This window comes from Amphiura filiformis, chromosome 8, assembly GCF_039555335.1.
Source record: "Amphiura filiformis chromosome 8, Afil_fr2py, whole genome shotgun sequence".
Classification (NCBI taxonomy): domain Eukaryota; kingdom Metazoa; phylum Echinodermata; class Ophiuroidea; order Amphilepidida; family Amphiuridae; genus Amphiura; species Amphiura filiformis.
The window spans coordinates 17,576,099-17,598,120 of NC_092635.1; the positions used below are offsets into that span (position 1 = coordinate 17,576,099).

General features: G+C 38.9%; 1 protein-coding gene across 1 annotated transcript in view; it reads right to left on the minus strand.

Moving 5' to 3' along the window:
* Positions 1–19,712: 19,712 nt before the first annotated feature.
* LOC140158718 (S-crystallin SL11-like) overlaps positions 19,713–22,022 on the minus strand; it is a 7,458-nt gene continuing 5,148 nt past the window's right edge. The window contains exon 4 of the mRNA XM_072181911.1: positions 19,713–20,898. Coding sequence (XP_072038012.1) covers positions 20,728–20,898 — 171 coding nt within the window. The 3' untranslated portion in view covers positions 19,713–20,727. The remainder of the gene's footprint in view (positions 20,899–22,022) is intronic.

Here is a 22,022-nt window from a genome sequence, read left to right on the forward strand (position 1 = left end):
GCTGTGTAACTAGACTTAGCTGTGGTCTAAGACCACGAACACAGCCGTGTTGTAACCCCCAATGACCTTTGACCCCAAAATATATGAAAACCCCATAGACATTGGCCAATGTCAATGTATAGGTGCACGTGGCACCACTTTGCTATGTTATTTGTGGCAGAAGGGGCATTTTGAAGGTTTTCGTTTCAGGCCGGAAGTGACCCCTTAATGACCTTTGACCCGAAATAAAAAAATACCACATATGAGTTGGGTAACCACAATTCATGTGTGAACATACCGTTACTGTCCTGTTTTTCTTAGCAAATAAAAAATTTTGAAGGTTTTTCGTTTTATACCGGAAGTGACCCCTTAATGACCTTTGACCCCAAATCTGTGAGGACCCCATAGACACTGGGTAATAACAATTCATGTGTGCAAGTGGTGTCACTGTCCTACGTAATTTGTGGGAGAAGAAGCATTTTAAAGGTATTTCGTTTTATACCGGAAGTGGCCCCTTAATGACCTTTGACCCTAAATTGCAAAATACCATATATACACAGGGTAACTGCAATTTATGTGTGAACATACCGTTACTGTCCTATGTTTTTCTTAGCAAATAAACATTTTGAAAGTTTTTCGTTTTATACCGAAGTGACCCCTTAATGACCTTTGACCCCAAATCTGTGAGGACCCCATAGACACTGGATAATAACAAACCATGTGTGCAAGTGGTGTCACGGTCCTACGTAATCTGTGAGAGAAGAAGCATTTTGAGTTGAAATCACGTTTTGACCCCTATGACCCCTGCGTGACCTTTGACCCCACGAGTTTCATATGACATGTAGGGGCATGGTCAATGATGGTTGTGACCAAGTTAGGTCAAAATCGGTGTAAGCATGTAAGTGCTAGAGCAAATGTAGTGGTCGGCAGAAGAAAGAAGAAAGAAGAAGAAAGAACCTGTAAGAAAAAAGACACAGCCGTGACTAACGTCACGGCTGTGTAAAGAAGAAAGAAGAAAGAACCTGTAAGAAAAAAGACACAGCCGTGACTAACGTCACGGCTGTGTAAAGAAAGAAAGAAGAACTAGACTTAGCGGTGGTCTAAGACCACGAACACAGCCGTGTTGTGACCCCTTAATGACCTTTGACCCCAAAATATATAAAAACGCCCATAGACAGTGGCTAATGTCAATGTATGGGTGCACGTGGCACCACTTTGCTATGTTATTTGTGGCAGAAGGGGCATTTTGAAGGTTTTCGTCTCAGACCGGAAGTAACCCCTCAATGACCTTTGACCCAAAATAAAAAATACCACATATGAATTGGGTAACCACAATTCATGTGTGAACATATCGTTACTGTCCTATGTTTTTTAGCAAATAAAATTTTTGAAGGTTTTTCGTTTTATACCGGAAGTGACCCCTTAATGACCTTTGACCCCAAATCTGTGAGGACCCCATAGACACTGGGTAATAACAATGCATGTGTGCAAGTGGTGTCACTGTCCTACGTAATTTGTGGGAGAAGAAGCATTTTAAAGGTATTTTAGTTTTATACCGGAGTGGCCCCTTAATGACCTTTGACCCTAAATAAAAAAAATACCACATATACACAGGGTAACTACAATTTATGTGTGAACATACCGTTACTGTCCTATGTTTTTCTTAGCAAATAAAAATTTTTGAAGATTTTTCGTTTTATACCGGAAGTGACCCTTTAATGACCTTTGACCCCAAATCTGTGAGGACCCCATAGACACGGGATAATAACAATTCATGTGTGCAAGTGGTGTCACCGTCCTATGTAATCTGTGAGAGAAGAAGCATTTTGAGTTGAAATCACGTTTTGACCCCTATGACCCTGCGTGACCTTTGACCCCACGAGTTTCATATGACATGTAGGGCATGGTCAATGATGGTTATGACCAAGTTAGGTCAAAATCGGTGTAAGCATGTAAGTGCTAGAGCAAATGAAGTGGTCGGCAGAAAGAAGAAGAATTAGCTGTGGTCTAAGACCACGAACACAGCCGTGTTTTGACCCCTAATGACCTTTAACCCCAAAATATATGACAACGCCCATAGACATTGGCTAATGTCAATGCATGGGTGCACGTGGCACAACTTTGCTATGTTATTTGTGGCAGAAGGGGCATTTTGAAGGTTTTTCGTCTCAGACCAGAAGTGACCCCTCAATTACCTTTGATCCCAAATAAAAAAATACCACGTATGTATTGGGTAACCACAATTCATGTGTGAACATACCGTTACTGTCCTGTTTTTCTTAGCAAATAAAAATTTTTGAAGGTTTTTCGTTTTATACCGGAAGTGACCCCTTAATGACATTTGACCCCAAATCTGTGAGGACCCCATAGACACTGGGTAATAACAATTCATGTGTGCAAGTGGTGTCACTGTCCTACGTAATTTGTGGGAGAAGAAGCATTTTAAAGGTATTTCGTTTTATACCGGAAGTGGCCCCTTAATGACCTTTGACACTAAATAAAAAAATACGATATATACACAGGGTAACTACAATTTATGTGTGAACATATCTTTACTGTCCTATGTTTTTCTTAGCAAATAAAACATTTTGAAGTTTTTTCGTTTTATACCGGAAGTGACCCCTTAATGACCTTTGACCCCAAATCTGTGAGGACCCCATAGACACTGGATAATAACAATGCATGTGTGCAAGTGGTGTCACTGTCCTACGTAATCTGTGAGAGAAGAAGCATTTTGAGTTGAAATCACGTTTTTGACCTCTGTGACCCCTGCGTGACCTTTGACCCCACGAGTTTCATATGACATACAGGGGCATGGTCAATGATGGTTGTGACCAAGTAAGGTCAAAATAGGTGTAAGCATGTAAGTGCTAGAGCAAATGTAGTGGTCGGCAGAAAGAAGAAGAAGAAGAAGAAAGAAAGAACTAGACTAAGCTGTGGTCTAACCCACGAACACAGCCGTGTTGTTACCCCTAATGACCTTTGACCCCAAAATATATGAAAACGGCCATAGACATTGGCTAATGTCAATGCATGGGTGCATGTGGCACCACTTTGCTATGTTACTTGTGGCAGAAGGGCATTTTGAAGGTTTTTCGTCTCAGACCGGAAGTGACCCCTTAATGACATTTGACCCCAAATAAAAAATACCACATATGAATTGGGTACCCACAATTCATGTGTGAACATACTCGTTACTGTCCTATGTTTTTCTTAGCAAATAAAATTTTTTGACGGTTTTTCGTTTTATACCGGAAGTGACCCCTTAATGACGTTTGACCCCAAATAAAAAAATACCACATATGAATTGGGTACCCACAATTCATGTGTGAACATACCGTTACTGTCCTATGTTTTTCTTAGCAAATAAAAATTTTTGACGGTTTTTCGTTTTATACCGGAAGTGACCCCTTAATGACCTTTGACCCCAAATCTGTGAGGACCCCATAGACACTGGATAATAATAATGCATGTATGCAAGTGGTGTTACTGTCCTACGTAATTTGTGGGAGAAGAAGCATTTTAAAGGAATTTCGTTTTATACCGGAAGTAGCCCTTAATGACATTTGACCCTAAATGAAAAAATACCACAAATGCACAGAGTAACTACAATTTATTTGTGAACATACCGTTACTGTCCTATGTTTTTCTTAGCAAATAAAAATTTTGAAGGTTTTTCGTTTTATACCGGAAGTGACCCCTTAATGACCTTTGACCCCAAATCTGTGAGGACCCCATAGACACTGGCTAATAACAATGCATGTGTGCAAGTGGTGTCACTCTCCTACGTAATCTGTGAGAGAAGAAGCATTTTGAGTTGAAATCACGTTTTTGACCCCTATGACCCCTGTTTGACATTTGACCCCACGAGTTTCATGTGACATGTAGGGGCAAGGTCAATGATCATTGTGACCAAGTTAGGCCAAAATCGGTGCAAGCATGTAAGTGCTAGAGCAAATGTAGTGGTCGGCAGAAGAAAGAAGAAGAACTAGACTAAGCTGTGGTCTAACCCACGAACACAGCCGTGTTGTTATCCCTAACGACCTTTGACCCCAAAATATATGAAAACGGCCATAGACATTGGCTAATGTCAATGCATGGGTGCATGTAGCACCACTTTGCTATGTTACTTGTGGCAGAAGGGGCATTTTGAAGGTTTTTCGTCTCAGACCGGAAGTGACCCCTTAATGACATTTGACCCCATATAAAAAATACCACATATGAATTGGGTACCCACAATTCATGTGTGAACATACCGTTACTGTCCTATGTTTTTCTAAGCAAATAAAAAATTTTGACAGTTTTTCGTTTTATACCGGAAGTGACCCCTTAATGACATTTGACCCCAAATAAAAAAAATACCACATATGAATTGGGTACCCACAATTCATGTGTGAACATACTCGATACTGTCCTATGTTTTTCTTAGCAAATAAAAATTTTGAAGGTTTTTCGTTTTATACCGGAAGTGACCCTTAATGACCTTTGACCCCAAATCTGTGAGGACCCCATAGACACTGGGTAATAACAATTCATGTGTGCAAGTGGTGTCACTGTCCTACGTAATTTGTGGGAGAAGAAGCATTTTAAAGGTATTTCGTTTTATACCGGAAGTGGCCCCTTAATGACCTTTGACCCTAAAAAAAAATACCACATATACACAGGGTAACTACAATTTATGTGTGAACATACCGTTACTGTCCTATGTTTTCTTAGCAAATAAAAAAATTTGAAGTTTTTTCGTTTTATACCGGAAGTGACCCCTTAATGACCTTTGACACCAAATCTGTGAGGACCCCATAGACACAAGATAATAACAATGCATGTGTGCAAGTGGTGTCACTGTCCTACGTAATCTGTGAGAGAAGAAGCATTTTGAGTTGAAATCACGTTTTTGACCCCTATGACCCCTGCGTGACCTTTGACCCCACGAGTTTCATATGACATGTAGGGGCATGGTCAATGATGGTTGTGACAAAGTTAGGTCAAAATCGGTGTAAGCATGTAAGTGCTAGAGCAAATGTAGTGGTCGGCAGAAAGAAGAAAGAAAGAAAGAAGAAAGAACCTGTAAGAAAAAAGACACAGCCGTGACTAACGTCACGGCTGTGTAAAGAACTAGACTTAGCTGTGGTCTAAGACCACGAACACAGCCGTGTTGTGATCCCTTAATGACCTTTGACCCCAAAATATATGAAAGCCTCGTAGACATTGGCTAATGTCAATGCACATTTGCACGTGGCATCACTATGCCATGTCATTTGTAGCAGTAAAAGAAGCATTTTGAAGATTTTTCGTCTCAGACCGGAAGTGACCCCTTGATGACCTTTGACCCAAAATAAAAATACCACATATACACTGGGTAACCACAATTCATATATGAACATACCGTTACTGTCCTTTGTTTTTCTTAGCTAATAAATATTTTTGAAGGTATTTCGTTTTATACCGGAAGTGACCCCTTAATGACCTTTGACCCCAAATATGTGTATACCCCATATACACTGGGTAACACCAATGCATGTGTGCAAGTGGCGTCACTGTCCTACGTAATTTGTGGAAGAAGATGCATTTTATAAGTATTTCGTTTTATACCGGAAGTGACCCCTTAATAATCTTTGACCCCAAATTAAAAAATACCACATATACACTGGCCAACCACAATTTATGTGTGCATATACCATTACTGTCCTACGTTTTCTTAGCTAATAAAAATTTTTGAAGATATTTCGTTTTATACCGGAAGTGACCCCTTAATGACCTTTGACCCCATATCTGTGAGGACCCCATAGACACTGGGTAATAACAATGCATGTGTGCAAGTGGTGTCTCTGTCCTACGTAATTTGTGTGAGAAGAAGCATTTTAAAGGTATTTCGTTTTATACCGGAAGTGGCCCCTTAATGACCTTTGACCCTAAATAAAAAAATACCACATATACACAGGGTAACTACAATTTATGTGTGAACATACCGTTACTGTCCTATGTTTTTCTTAGCAAATAAAAATTTTTGAAGGTTTTTCGTTTTATACCGGAAGTGACCCCTTAATGACATTTGACCCCAAATCTGTGAGGACCCCATAGACACTGGGTAATAGCAATGCATGTGTGTAAGTGGGGTCACCGTCATACGTAATCTGTGGGAGAAGAAGCATTTTGAGTTGAAATCACGTTTTTGACCCCTATGACCCCAGGCATGACCTTTGACCCCACGAGTTTCATGTGACATGTAGGGGCATGGACAATGATGGTTGTGACCAAGTTAGGTCAAAATCGGTGTACGCATGTGAGTGCTAGAGCAAATGTAATGGTCGGCAGAAGAAGAAGAAAGAACCTGTAAGAAAAAAGACACAGCCGTGACTAACGTCACGGCTGTGTAACTAGACTTAGCTGTGGTCTAAGACCACGAACACAGCCGTGTTGTAACCCCCAATGACCTTTGACCCCAAAATATATGAAAACCCCATAGACATTGGCCAATGTCAATGTATAGGTGCACGTGGCACCACTTTGCTATGTTATTTGTGGCAGAAGGGGCATTTTGAAGGTTTTCGTTTCAGGCCGGAAGTGACCCCTTAATGACCTTTGACCCGAAATAAAAAAATACCACATATGAGTTGGGTAACCACAATTCATGTGTGAACATACCGTTACTGTCCTGTTTTTCTTAGCAAATAAAAAATTTTGAAGGTTTTTTTTTTTTTTTTTGAAGTGACACCTTAATGACCTTTGACCCCAAATCTGTGAGGACCCCATAGACACTGGGTAATAACAATTCATGTGTGCAAGTGGTGTCACTGTCCTACGTAATTTGTGGGAGAAGAAGCATTTTAAAGGTATTTCGTTTTATACCGGAAGTGGCCCTTAATGACCTTTGACCCTAAATTGCAAAATACCATATATACACAGGGTAACTGCAATTTATGTGTGAACATACCGTTACTGTCCTATGTTTTTCTTAGCAAATAAACATTTTTGAAAGTTTTTCGTTTTATACCGGAAGTGACCCCTTAATGACCTTTGACCCCAAATCTGTGAGGACCCCATAGACACTGGATAATAACAAACCATGTGTGCAAGTGGTGTCACGGTCCTACGTAATCTGTGAGAGAAGAAGCATTTTGAGTTGAAATCACGTTTTTGACCCCTATGACCCCTGCGTGACCTTTGACCCCACGAGTTTCATATGACATGTAGGGGCATGGTCAATGATGGTTGTGACCAAGTTAGGTCAAAATCGGTGTAAGCATGTAAGTGCTAGAGCAAATGTAGTGGTCGGCAGAAGAAAGAAGAAAGAAGAAGAAAGAACCTGTAAGAAAAAAAGACACAGCCGTGACTAACGTCACGGCTGTGTAAAGAAGAAAGAAGAAAGAACCTGTAAGAAAAAAGACACAGCCGTGACTAACGTCACGGCTGTGTAAAGAAAGAAAGAAGAACTAGACTTAGCGGTGGTCTAAGACCACGAACACAGCCGTGTTGTGACCCCTTAATGACCTTTGACCCCAAAATATATAAAAACGCCCATAGACAGTGGCTAATGTCAATGTATGGGTGCACGTGGCACCACTTTGCTATGTTATTTGTGGCAGAAGGGGCATTTTGAAGGTTTTCGTCTCAGACCGGAAGTAACCCCTCAATGACCTTTGACCCAAAATAAAAAAATACCACATATGAATTGGGTAACCACAATTCATGTGTGAACATATCGTTACTGTCCTATGTTTTTTTAGCAAATAAAATTTTTTGAAGGTTTTTCGTTTTATACCGGAAGTGACCCCTTAATGACCTTTGACCCCAAATCTGTGAGGACCCCATAGACACTGGGTAATAACAATGCATGTGTGCAAGTGGTGTCACTGTCCTACGTAATTTGTGGGAGAAGAAGCATTTTAAAGGTATTTTAGTTTTATACCGGAGTGGCCCCTTAATGACCTTTGACCCTAAATAAAAAAAAATACCACATATACACAGGGTAACTACAATTTATGTGTGAACATACCGTTACTGTCCTATGTTTTCTTAGCAAATAAAAATTTTGAAGGTTTTTCGTTTTATACCGGAAGTGACCCTTTAATGACCTTTGACCCCAAATCTGTGAGGACCCCATAGACACGGGATAATAACAATTCATGTGTGCAAGTGGTGTCACCGTCCTATGTAATCTGTGAGAGAAGAAGCATTTTGAGTTGAAATCACGTTTTTGACCCCTATGACCCCTGCGTGACCTTTGACCCCACGAGTTTCATATGACATGTAGGGGCATGGTCAATGATGGTTATGACCAAGTTAGGTCAAAATCGGTGTAAGCATGTAAGTGCTAGAGCAAATGAAGTGGTCGGCAGAAAGAAGAAGAATTAGCTGTGGTCTAAGACCACGAACACAGCCGTGTTTTGACCCCTAATGACCTTTAACCCCAAAATATATGACAACGCCCATAGACATTGGCTAATGTCAATGCATGGGTGCACGTGGCACAACTTTGCTATGTTATTTGTGGCAGAAGGGGCATTTTGAAGGTTTTTCGTCTCAGACCAGAAGTGACCCCTCAATTACCTTTGATCCCAAATAAAAAAAATACCACGTATGTATTGGGTAACCACAATTCATGTGTGAACATACCGTTACTGTCCTGTTTTTCTTAGCAAATAAAAATTTTTGAAGGTTTTTCGTTTTATACCGGAAGTGACCCCTTAATGACATTTGACCCCAAATCTGTGAGGACCCCATAGACACTGGGTAATAACAATTCATGTGTGCAAGTGGTGTCACTGTCCTACGTAATTTGTGGGAGAAGAAGCATTTTAAAGGTATTTCGTTTTATACCGGAAGTGGCCCCTTAATGACCTTTGACACTAAATAAAAAATACGATATATACACAGGGTAACTACAATTTATGTGTGAACATATCTTTACTGTCCTATGTTTTCTTAGCAAATAAAACATTTTGAAGTTTTTCGTTTTATACCGGAAGTGACCCCTTAATGACCTTTGACCCCAAATCTGTGAGGACCCCATAGACACTGGATAATAACAATGCATGTGTGCAAGTGGTGTCACTGTCCTACGTAATCTGTGAGAGAAGAAGCATTTTGAGTTGAAATCACGTTTTGACCTCTGTGACCCCTGCGTGACCTTTGACCCCACGAGTTTCATATGACATACAGGGGCATGGTCAATGATGGTTGTGACCAAGTAAGGTCAAAATAGGTGTAAGCATGTAAGTGCTAGAGCAAATGTAGTGGTCGGCAGAAAGAAGAAGAAGAAGAAGAAAGAAAGAACTAGACTAAGCTGTGGTCTAACCCACGAACACAGCCGTGTTGTTACCCCTAATGACCTTTGACCCCAAAATATATGAAAACGGCCATAGACATTGGCTAATGTCAATGCATGGGTGCATGTGGCACCACTTTGCTATGTTACTTGTGGCAGAAGGGGCATTTTGAAGGTTTTTCGTCTCAGACCGGAAGTGACCCCTTAATGACATTTGACCCCAAATAAAAAAAAATACCACATATGAATTGGGTACCCACAATTCATGTGTGAACATACCGTTACTGTCCTATGTTTTTCTTAGCAAATAAAATTTTTTGACGGTTTTTCGTTTTATACCGGAAGTGACCCCTTAATGACGTTTGACCCCAAATAAAAAATACCACATATGAATTGGGTACCCACAATTCATGTGTGAACATACCGTTACTGTCCTATGTTTTTCTTAGCAAATAAAAATTTTTGACGGTTTTCGTTTTATACCGGAAGTGACCCCTTAATGACCTTTGACCCCAAATCTGTGAGGACCCCATAGACACTGGATAATAATAATGCATGTATGCAAGTGGTGTTACTGTCCTACGTAATTTGTGGGAGAAGAAGCATTTTAAAGGAATTTCGTTTTATACCGGAAGTAGCCCCTTAATGACATTTGACCCTAAATGAAAAAAATACCACAAATGCACAGAGTAACTACAATTTATTTGTGAACATACCGTTACTGTCCTATGTTTTTCTTAGCAAATAAAAAATTTTGAAGGTTTTTCGTTTTATACCGGAAGTGACCCCTTAATGACCTTTGACCCCAAATCTGTGAGGACCCCATAGACACTGGCTAATAACAATGCATGTGTGCAAGTGGTGTCACTCTCCTACGTAATCTGTGAGAGAAGAAGCATTTTGAGTTGAAATCACGTTTTTGACCCCTATGACCCCTGTTTGACATTTGACCCCACGAGTTTCATGTGACATGTAGGGGCAAGGTCAATGATCATTGTGACCAAGTTAGGCCAAAATCGGTGCAAGCATGTAAGTGCTAGAGCAAATGTAGTGGTCGGCAGAAGAAAGAAGAAGAACTAGACTAAGCTGTGGTCTAACCCACGAACACAGCCGTGTTGTTACCCCTAATGACCTTTGACCCCAAAATATATGAAAACGGCCATAGACATTGGCTAATGTCAATGCATGGGTGCATGTGGCACCACTTTGCTATGTTACTTGTGGCAGAAGGGGCATTTTGAAGGTTTTTCGTCTCAGACCGGAAGTGACCCCTTAATGACATTTGACCCTAAATAAAAAATACCACATATGAATTGGGTACCCACAATTCATGTGTGAACATACCGTTACTGTCCTATGTTTTTCTTAGCAAATAAAAAATTTTGACGGTTTTCGTTTTATACCGGAAGTGACCCCTTAATGACATTTGACCCCAAATAAAAAATACCACATATGAATTGGGTACCCACAATTCATGTGTGAACATACCGTTACTGTCCTATGTTTTTCTTAGCAAATAAAAAAAATTGAAGGTTTTTCGTTTTATACCGGAAGTGACCCCTTAATGACCTTTGATCCCAAATCTGTGAGGACCCCATAGACACTGGGTAATAACAATGCATGTGTGCAAGTGGTGTCACTGTCCTACGTAATTTGTGGGAGAAGAAGCATTTTAAACGTATTTCGTATTATACCGGAAGTGGCCCTTAATGACCTTTGACCCTAAATATAAAAATACCACATATACACAGGATAACTACAATTTATGTGTGAACATACCGTTACTGTCCTATGTTTGTCTTAGCAAATAAAAAAAATTTGAAAGTTTTTCGTTTTATACCGGAAGTGACCCCTTAATGACCTTTGACCCCAAATCTGTGAGGACCCTATAGACACTGGATAATAACAATGCATGTGTGCAAGTGGTGTCACTGTCCTACGTAATCTGTGAGAGAAGAAGCATTTTAGTTGAAATCACGTTTTTGACCCCTATGACCTCTGCGTGACCTTTGACCCCACGAGTTTCATATGACATGTAGGGGCATGGTCAATGATGGTTGTGACCAAGTAAGGTCAAAATCGGTGTAAGCATGTAAGTGCTAGAGCAAATGAAGTGGTCGGCAGAAAGAAGAAAGAAGAAAGAAGAAAGAAGAAAGAACCTGTAAGAAAAAGACACAGCCGTGACTAACGTCACGGCTGTGTAACTAGACAAGCTGTGGTCTAACCCACGAACACAGCCGTGTTGTTATCCCTAACGACCTTTGACCCCAAAATATATGAAAACGGCCATAGACATTGGCTAATGTCAATGCATGGGTGCATGTAGCACCACTTTGCTATGTTACTTGTGGCAGAAGGGGCATTTTGAAGGTTTTTCGTCTCAGACCGGAAGTGACCCCTTAATGACATTTGACCCCATATAAAAAAATACCACATATGAATTGGGTACCCACAATTCATGTGTGAACATACCGTTACTGTCCTATGTTTTTCTAAGCAAATAAAAAATTTTGACAGTTTTTCGTTTTATACCGGAAGTGACCCCTTAATGACATTTGACCCCAAATAAAAAATACCACATATGAATTGGGTACCCACAATTCATGTGTGAACATACCGTTACTGTCCTATGTTTTTCTTAGCAAATAAAAATTTTTGAAGGTTTTTCGTTTTATACCGGAAGTGACCCCTTAATGACCTTTGACCCCAAATCTGTGAGGACCCCATAGACACTGGGTAATAACAATTCATGTGTGCAAGTGGTGTCACTGTCCTACGTAATTTGTGGGAGAAGAAGCATTTTAAAGGTATTTCGTTTTATACCGGAAGTGGCCCCTTAATGACCTTTGACCCTAAAAAAAAAATACCACATATACACAGGGTAACTACAATTTATGTGTGAACATACCGTTACTGTCCTATGTTTTTCTTAGCAAATAAAAAAATTTGAAGTTTTTCGTTTTATACCGGAAGTGACCCCTTAATGACCTTTGACACCAAATCTGTGAGGACCCCATAGACACAAGATAATAACAATGCATGTGTGCAAGTGGTGTCACTGTCCTACGTAATCTGTGAGAGAAGAAGCATTTTGAGTTGAAATCACGTTTTTGACCCCTATGACCCCTGCGTGACCTTTGACCCCACGAGTTTCATATGACATGTAGGGGCATGGTCAATGATGGTTGTGACAAAGTTAGGTCAAAATCGGTGTAAGCATGTAAGTGCTAGAGCAAATGTAGTGGTCGGCAGAAAGAAGAAAGAAAGAAAGAAGAAAGAACCTGTAAGAAAAAAGACACAGCCGTGACTAACGTCACGGCTGTGTAAGAAAGAACCTGTAAGAAAAAAGACACAGCCGTGACTAACGTCACGGCTGTGTAAAGAAAGAAAGAACCTGTAAGAAAAAAGACACAGCCGTGACTAACGTCACGGCTGTGTAAAGAACCTGTAAGAAAAAAGACACAGCCGTGACTAACGTCACGGCTGTGTAATGAAATAAAAGTGTTGTCGAAACAGTTTTCTCGTATATGTAGCAGTCTTCTATAGCATCATATTGAAAAACAGCAACAGCATGCATTCGAAATTGTTATAGTCATAAAGTAAATAGCACAATTACAAACAGATAAGATCAATGTGTTCACCATAAAGTTACAAGCGATGACAAAATCTGTTCATCAAGAGCCATCCGGGGCAGTTCGGGTTTCTTCTACAAGGCTAAGTTCGTGGGAAATATGTGAATGATGTTTGCTATCTACTGAAGACGAAATCTTATCTTATCTTGTGTTGTAAGCTGGAAAATGCCGTTATACTTCAGTCAAGTTAGATGTTTATGAAAGTCAATGATCTTTTCATAAATCAAACTTGCATGGAAATCCAGACATTTCTTTTATTGAAAAGTACATTTTATCTAGGGTTACTTATTTTCTGGAAAAGCCCATATATATATGGATATCTTGCATTATGTGATGTGACCAAGTAAATTCGGATAATTTCTTCTCTTTCCATTTTTTTTTGAAACCCTTCAACTGCTTCAGAACAATCTGTCCAATTTCAATGGGGTTTTCTGCAAAATGTAGCTTTGCAAATGGCATGATAAGTGTTTGGGGCCAAAACTTAGGGTAAAAATTTAATTTTGGGATAAGATAGTCTAAAATTGAAAAACATTTCAATTCAAAAAACAATATTGGCATTTTTTTACCAGGTTACATTGAAAACTTAGCATTCCAAATTATGATCACATTGATGAAGAATTTTATTTAAACACTGCTCTGACTTCATTACTCACAAATGCTCGTTTTTGTGGTGGTTTTTAATGGAAAACCGTAGCCTATGTGTTGAATCATCCGATCATGACTTGGCCTAATTAATGTATATAGAATTGTTAAAAAATATAGGTTAATAACTTGAAATTTCAATTTCTAACAAGTCCTGCATGATTCACATTCTTTACCAAATTATGTAGTTTCGACAGAAAATGCCAGCAACTTCATGTGCGGGCTTGTCATTCGATTTTATGGGTGTGACCACATGACGTGTCTTTATTGTTAGCCCTGTTTAGCATGATTCGTCATCATCACGTGACAAGGGAATTTCCCTGATGGAGTCAGGTGATCATGACCATGCATTAGTCTCCTCAGCATCCAGTTTGTTCCCTCACTACACACAACGAGCAGAATCAAACTGGAGATTAAGGAGACTACACACCATAGTGTCATAAAGGGTTCAAAAGAAATACCACCCCTCCCCATAAAATTACAAAACATTTCTTTGCATAACTTGACATACATTTGGTTGATTTGAAACATTTGAAAGCCTGTGAATAGAGGAATCTTTTTGCTACCCTCCCAATTTTCTTTATTTTTGAAAATCATTTTTTGTTGGTCAAAAATTATCACATTTTCCAAAAATGATGCTTTCAGAAAGTTGCACTTTTCAACATCCTATACATGTAATGTACAAAAGCGTTCTCGATATCAACGTGATCAATGTAAATTGTTAGTTAATTTGTCTTAAATTTTATGTATCGGATTACTCAGTCACCCATGCAATCATCTTTCAGTATAAAACAATGATTCATTGACATGAATTTTGACAAGAATGGAGTTTTCAGTCGGTGTTTCAAAAATGGTAAAATCACTAGAAATAAGGTTTGCAGTGTGATGCTTATTTCCTTTGTTGGTTAGAAGAGATGAACAATTTACTTGCAAATTGTAGACTGAAACAGTTGCAAAGATCTAGCAACGGCTCTCTTGAATAAAGGCGTACATGACAAGAAGTAATGGCCAACAAAGATTGGAGGTTGGAAGTTAGCATTCAGCCAATTAACTGCATGCAGCCAATTTCTTGTGGCCACATCATGAGTGTTACACCTTTATCCAAGAAAGCCATCATTTTAAATCAAGATGCTTCAACATGTTCAACTGACCCAATACAGGCAAATGTTCACCCTTTTGGTGTATAATCAGGAGCTTTCAGGAGCGATAATAGTATCAGGCGGGCATCAGCAGAAGTATATATAGAGTAGACTGCATGTCCCTTTTTGACTACCCACCAGTAGCGTAGGCCTATTATAGCCTACACCTTTTTGACCCCCCCCCCCCCCGACATGAGAAAAGAGAAGAGAAACGCCTGTGTGCATGTAATTTTGATAAAATATCATATTTGACCATTTCAGCTAATAAAACAAATCAAATTTAGACTTGCTTCGCACGAATTTGTTCCAATTTTACCATCATAGCTTCAATATTCTAAGATGTTATATTTCATCATTCATATCATGATCCTTTCTTCATGTTCTTATCAAGAAATTCGCCCCACCGGTTGCTAGAGTTCTGTATACGCGACCACCACCCTAGCTAAAACACAAGCAAAGTGAATTTCAGGGGGGTGTATGGGGCGGGGAATCGATCCAATTTTATGTCAAAATTGCCGCAAAAAGTTTCCAGGATCGTGCTTTATATAGGTAAACCAGGATAGGTAGGCCTAAACCAAAGAATACTTTGGGTAAACTGTGCACGTTAAGCCCGTGCGACAATACTCAAATTGAGGTATGCACGATATATATTATATAAAGAAAAGTCGGACATTTGCAGGCACCTGAAATTTGCGTAATTTTGGGGTTTTTGCCTAAAAAGTGTGGGGGTGCAAAATATATGGGGGGGGGGGGCAAATGCCCCCGTTGCGCCGCCACTGAAAAAAGTTAAGTCTTTAATAATACTTTCAAGAGCCATTTGCTCACCAGAAAGAATTTTGTCAATTTTGATTATGACCCAAATATTTTACGGACGAGTTTTGTTCGTGTGTAAAGACAAATTGTTATCAATGAGCCATTGCAGCTGTATAATATCACTGCTGGCTGAATCAGGCCAGGGTTCAATGGCATAGAGTTTAAATGTTAAACTATTATGATTAGTGAACATTCACTATTATTTATGAATGTTATAACAATCATTTTATATGAAGTTTTACTCCTACCTGATGTAGCAACTATTTTAAACTGTTGCGATTTGGTAGTTCACAGCATCTTGCGAATGGTAGTGAGCTTTGGCAAAAATTGCATTGATCATTTCATATAGCCAGCGTGTAGAAGAATTATCACAGATATGTACTTTTGTATAAGGTCCTGTGGTTGAGATGTGTTTTAAAGAGGGCTGAAACAACATCACCTTTGTAAAACGTAGACCTACATATCATAACTCATTAAGAAAAATAAATCAAGCAAATTTTCAAAGTATTTGATTTGTTGAATAAACTTTTGCAAAACATCAAGGTGTTATTTTTCAATAATAATAATAATGAAAATCAATCTTTTTGGCTAGTCAACCCATATCCAGCCTGAACTTTTAAAACGGTACAGATTAAAAGGCCCTCTACCGACAAAGGCCGATCGCGTTTCAAGTATGTGTAAATTTGAGGGCGCAATATCTACTTTTAGTGTCTGGGCTTTTCGATGGGTACCACCCATACCCTCTGACCCATACCCATGCTAAAACAAAACAAAATGTGTGAATGTGATAATGAAAATTTGCACAAAATTTGCCTTTCTTTCCTATTTTGTTCGTTGTTGCCTACGAGGGTCATTCAATAAGTTATGCTATCTAACTTATGCATAAAATGGTAGCTTAGGCCTAATGTAGCCTCATTTATGATAGACTCAGGGCGGCGCCACAGGGGGGCGGGGAAGCAGGGGGCAATTGACCATCACCACCCCCCCCCTCCCGTAAAGAAGGAGAGCAATAAAATCAGAAAGAGAAAGAAGGCGAAAGAAACGGAATTTGGTCAAATTCAGGGGTTAAATTGTTAACAGATAACAACGACATCAAATGTCAACTAAAAAGATATATGACATGAGAATAAAGAAAAGGTATAGTACTTGACATCCAAAATGTAGGCCTACTCTTTAATTGGCTCTAGACAGAAATTAAGTAAATTTAAGGACATATCTCTTGCTTATGGAAACGAGAACATGGAAATGGTAAATAAATACAAATATTTAGGTGTACTATTTGATCCAAACTTATCTTGGAGTGAACATGTAAATTTATACGTCATCTATGTATCTAAACGTTGGTTTGGTCGAGTCAAGAATTATCTTCCAAAGCTCTGATAATATAGTCTTCCCTCATTTTGACTATTGTAGTTATGTATGGAATAATTCCAATGCTAATTATCATCATGAGCTCCAGGTCTTGCAGAACAAACTTGCTCGAATGCTTCTCCATGCTGAAGACCTGAATTGGGTAAAACTAAATTGTAGATGGGATAATCACTGTGTTTAAAACAAATAGCGCCATCTTACCTTTTATCAAAAATTGTATTTTCACTTTTACATGGGCGGCGCCAGGGTGTTTTGATAGAGGGTGCAATACAATTTTGAAAGATTTTTGATGCATTTTCAAACGCATATTTTTATGGATTTCATTCTCGGGCCCGACTTTCGGCCCGCTGCATGGTTTTAGGCATGGACCTACTCAATTACGTTCAATTTTGCATTTCTTACTTTTTTTCCGTGCTTTCACCTTCATTTTCTTGAGATAAAATTTCTTTCTTTTGACCATGTTTACCCATTTACCCACATTCCTTCCATAGGCCCACACAAATGATCGGGCATTACAATTTATATTACTTAGAGCGTATTTGCAAAGTCCCAGTTAATTAATATGCAAAGTTTAAGTCACAACCAGTGGCGTAGATTGCTTTTTGACATGTGGGGATAGGATTGGAAAAACTTCTTGAAGTATAGTAAATCCAGCACCTTTTGGCAACAGAATAAGTTGATGGTACAAATGTTCGCGAAGCACGCGAACATTTTGCGATATTTAAGCTAAACTGGTGAAATATACATGGTGGAAAAGTGATATAAAGTCGCGTGAAGCGCGCAAAAATGGGCAGGAGAGGCCATTATATATATGACTTTCATGGGGGAAAATTTGCCGAAATGGGCCCAAAATACAAAAACCAACAACTTAAAAACCACGTCGGTCAGTATTCCACAGGGGGCAAGATGTCCGAAGGGGGAGTTCCCCTTCTCCTAACCATGATGACCAGGGAGGGGAATGGCTCCTTTTCTTCTTCCCCCTCCTCTGTTTCTCTCTTATATAGGCCTATATATTGATATTGTCTGATCTTGAACTCTTGGGAGATCAGTACTATGAATTGAAAGACCTTACCATGCAGAATAAAGATATATTGAATGAATGGCCCTTCAGTTATTTGCTCATCCGGACGATCGTAAAAAACATCAAAATTCAGATTTTGGTACCTTTGTCATTGTCATTGATGTGTTAAAATGGCCTGCTAGTGGTTCAGCCGAAAGCCGTGTATTTAAGACAAAAGACATTTACATGAACTGTAATTTATATAGGCTATATAAATTAGCTACATGTATTTGTATAGGCTTCAACTTCGTCAATAGAATACTGCTATTTTCATCGTTTTTGCCAAATTTTTCATTTCAAAAATACCAAATGACAATTTGAATGGCTTACCGGTATATGGTCTCTCACTTTTAAGCAATTTATAAACAATTTTAATTTTCTTTACACTCTCGCTGGGATCTCTGGTGGTCAAATCCAAAATGCCTCCACATCCGAACTTTGGACCATTGCATGTGTGCAAATTATGATGCTTCTATCAGAAAGTGCACAATTAACTATATAATAATGTTACGATTTATATGGGTAGGTCTACGGTAGTACATCACGAAAGAGCAAACACTGTCACGTCTGTATGTCGACTCACGATTAACTGTGTCATCTTCTTTCTAAATCAAGTATTGGCTCATAAACCCGGGGGTGCCACTCATATACCATTGCATGTTGTCATCACTGACCAGACACTTTTATTTTTCACCCAAAACACTGACATGCCCAAGGGCTGAAAGGTAACCCTTACCACTGACCTGCTATGAAAAAGGATACCCAAATCATTGACCACAGCCATGGTGCAAACAAAGGTACCCATATCACTGACCTTATGTCCCAATGACCCTTTTCACTGACGAAGGTAGAAAGCAATATTTACCTAGTGTATTTCCAATCCCTTTACATACAATTTCTGTTATAATATGAAATAGCCTGGAATATCATCCTTAACACAAAATTGTGGTCATACACAACAAACAAGCTGCAATCATTTCATTGGTATGACAAACAGCGATGGCAAATGTCACTTCACGATTTCCAAAAGGCATGGTTCCTGTCATATCTGGTTCAGCAGTCAAACGTATGTCGTAATCCATTCCGATTACACAGTATCTGTACCTTGTACAAAATTCGTAGTCTCTACGCCCGTCTCTACGCAGCCCGCTCGGCAGCATGCACAAACATCACCGAGTTTTAATCATGGTACAAGACCGGGCACAAGACTAATATATTACACTTACAGACCCGGAAGTAAGAAGTTGTTTACAATCAGGAACGAAAACAGCGGCTGACGTCAAATGCTGGACTTTGATTTTTCATGAACCCAAAACGCCGACATATCTATTGTAAAAAGGTACCCTTTTTCCAGAAAACACCAAAATTGAGACCCTTTTCGCGTCCCGCGCGGGACGTGGCCTATGCTTAAAAAGATACCCTTTTACCGCGAAATTTTGGTCGGTGATGACTTCATTGACGGTTCAACTGGCACCCCCGGGCTCATAAACAATAATTATTTTCAAAAGTTGACGACATATATAACTCTCATAATTATTGCTTATCTTTTAGAAATTAGAAGAACTCTTTCTGAGACGAAAATGATTGTTCCAGTAAAAATTAAACGCTGAAAAAAAAAAAAATTATACAAATCAAATAAGTTTTGATCATCCATTGAAAACGTCAGCTGATTTATACTCGATCGCTCAGTTTGAAAAATGTTGTTTTTAAGTACTTTGCCTGCAACGGTGCAATTCGCTTTTCTGCTAAAGCGATCGAGTGTGAATTTAGCTTCAGTCTTGAAAGACACACGTTGACGCATACTGATCTTTCATTTGCTTTTTTTTAATTCATCTGCTTTTATACACAAACACTGTAAATTAAACTTGAAAGTATTGCAAAACACATTTTCTTCTGGGTGCTTTACCATGCACTACGGAATCGAACCAAAGACTTTAATCTGAATTTGTATGTATGCGGAATTGCGCATCCAAATCATCACCTTAGGTGATATCAAGGTCATATAGGGTATCTAACCCTAACTCAGATATCACCTGAGGTGATATTTTGGATGAGTAATTCCACATCTACGAATTTATATTCCCGAGTCGCTATAACAAAAAGGGATCGACTCTTACCAATGAATTGATTAATAGTTACGCAAGGAACCTAAAAATAATGTTCAATGTCTTGTCGCTATCAGGTCTATTCAGACCATTTTTTTTACATGTTATCCATTCAGCTGCACTTTCATCGGTGATCGAAAATAACCGACTTTTCTTAAGCATTCGGTTTTGTTATATAGCAAGTTGTTCACATTAGATTTTCAACCGATTTATATGAAAAATAGTTAAAAAGTATGATTATAAATTCTGACGCTCTACTTGAAGTTGGTTCCATTTCTTTCACGAAATAAATATGGAAATTGTACAAACAAATGAAAGAAATATTTGTGGACCAAATACCTACTACGTATTTATAAAAAAAAATAATATGGGAGTCATCGGGTTTGTTGGGCTAGCCGTTAGCAACGTATGGTTAGGCCATAAACACAGTAAGACACGGGCGTGGTATACGGATCTCTGATGTTGACAAGCAATGTCAAATGTCGTCATGCGTCTTACCATAGGCCCCCTAGATTTTAAATATGGTCTTACACACCTGCTGTTTAATGCTTCTACGAACACGTGCATGCAAATGTAATCGTCCCCGCTTACTCAGATAAGCCGCGTCTAATACGCGTGAAAATACTGTATAATGTCAGTTTTCTATACTATTAGCTACTATCATAGGCCTTTGAAGTTCTATAGGCCTTTGAAGGCCTATGCTACTATAATAGTCTGTTTAGAATGGTGTTACAGGTCGCTCAGCTATCCAAGCTGCAATCTTCTCATTAGCAGAAGCCCGTTCAAGTAGTGCCTTCAGTTTAGGGTATTTATCTAAGCCATTGTCGTTCTTTCCCGGGTGAAGGTAGTAGCTCATTACATGTATGAAATCAATATCAGCTAAGGTGATCTGCGTATTAAATGGAGAAAAACAAAATAAACAAATATAAAAGGTGACCGTTAATCCCTTTATTTATTTATTTATTTATTTATTACACTTTATCACTGGCACAGAATTACAAGAAATATATAATATTGCACATAAGTTACATCAAAAATTACACAATATTATGAAAGGAACATTTGTTTTAAAAAGTCCAGTGAATGGCTGGAGCGAACAGGTGCCAGGCACCTCTAAGACCGCCCCACCAAAACAAAAAAAGAAGGGAAGGGAAAAATAAATTAGAGGGAGAAAATGCAGGTAAGTTACATTTGCCTGCAATTTGGACAATTACAAAAAGAGGTCCAAGTGCAAACAGAAGTTGCATCAAAGGTGCGAGCAAATTTGGACTGGTAAAACTCCAAAACTTGGTGCTTAAATGAAGCAACAGAATTTGTAGATCTGATAATACTAGGGAGCTGGTTCCAAATGGGCACCATACGCTGAAAAAAGCCCATCTTGTGGCACTCAGTTTTAGAAAGCTGATTTACCAGCAACAAAGGATCAGAGGTTTATTTTTCTTTCTTCATTTATTTTTTGCTGTTCACTTTTTGAAACATTTGGGTCAACCTCTCTGGGCTTCGATGAAGGGGCGGCAAAATTTACCTTTTCTGCAGCCCCCCGTAAGAGCGGCCAAGTTTGGAAGTTTGCAATGCATTGTGGGATAGTTTTTGCAGTTTTGGGACACTTTGCCCTCTGACCTATTGGGAAAATTCTGAAAAATTGGTTTTTGTACGTACAAAATATCATCTAAAATGTTTTGCAATAATTGAAACAAATATAAAAAATATTATTATTTTAAAAATTAATTATTTTAATATTTTAATGATAATATTATGACAATAATAAATATATTAAAAATAATTGCATCAATTTCTCCGATATGTCAGAGGTCAAAGTGTCCAAAAACTGCTCTCAAAATTCGGAAGTCACAATGGCAATTGGGCTCGCAAAAACTGACACTTTTAGGCTAAAATGGCTAAATATGAGGTTAATTTGGTCAGAAACATACACACACCCCAGAAGCGTCAACAAGGGGGAGGGGGGGGAGGTGATTGTACGGATCATTCCCCATATCAAAATATTTTTTTTTA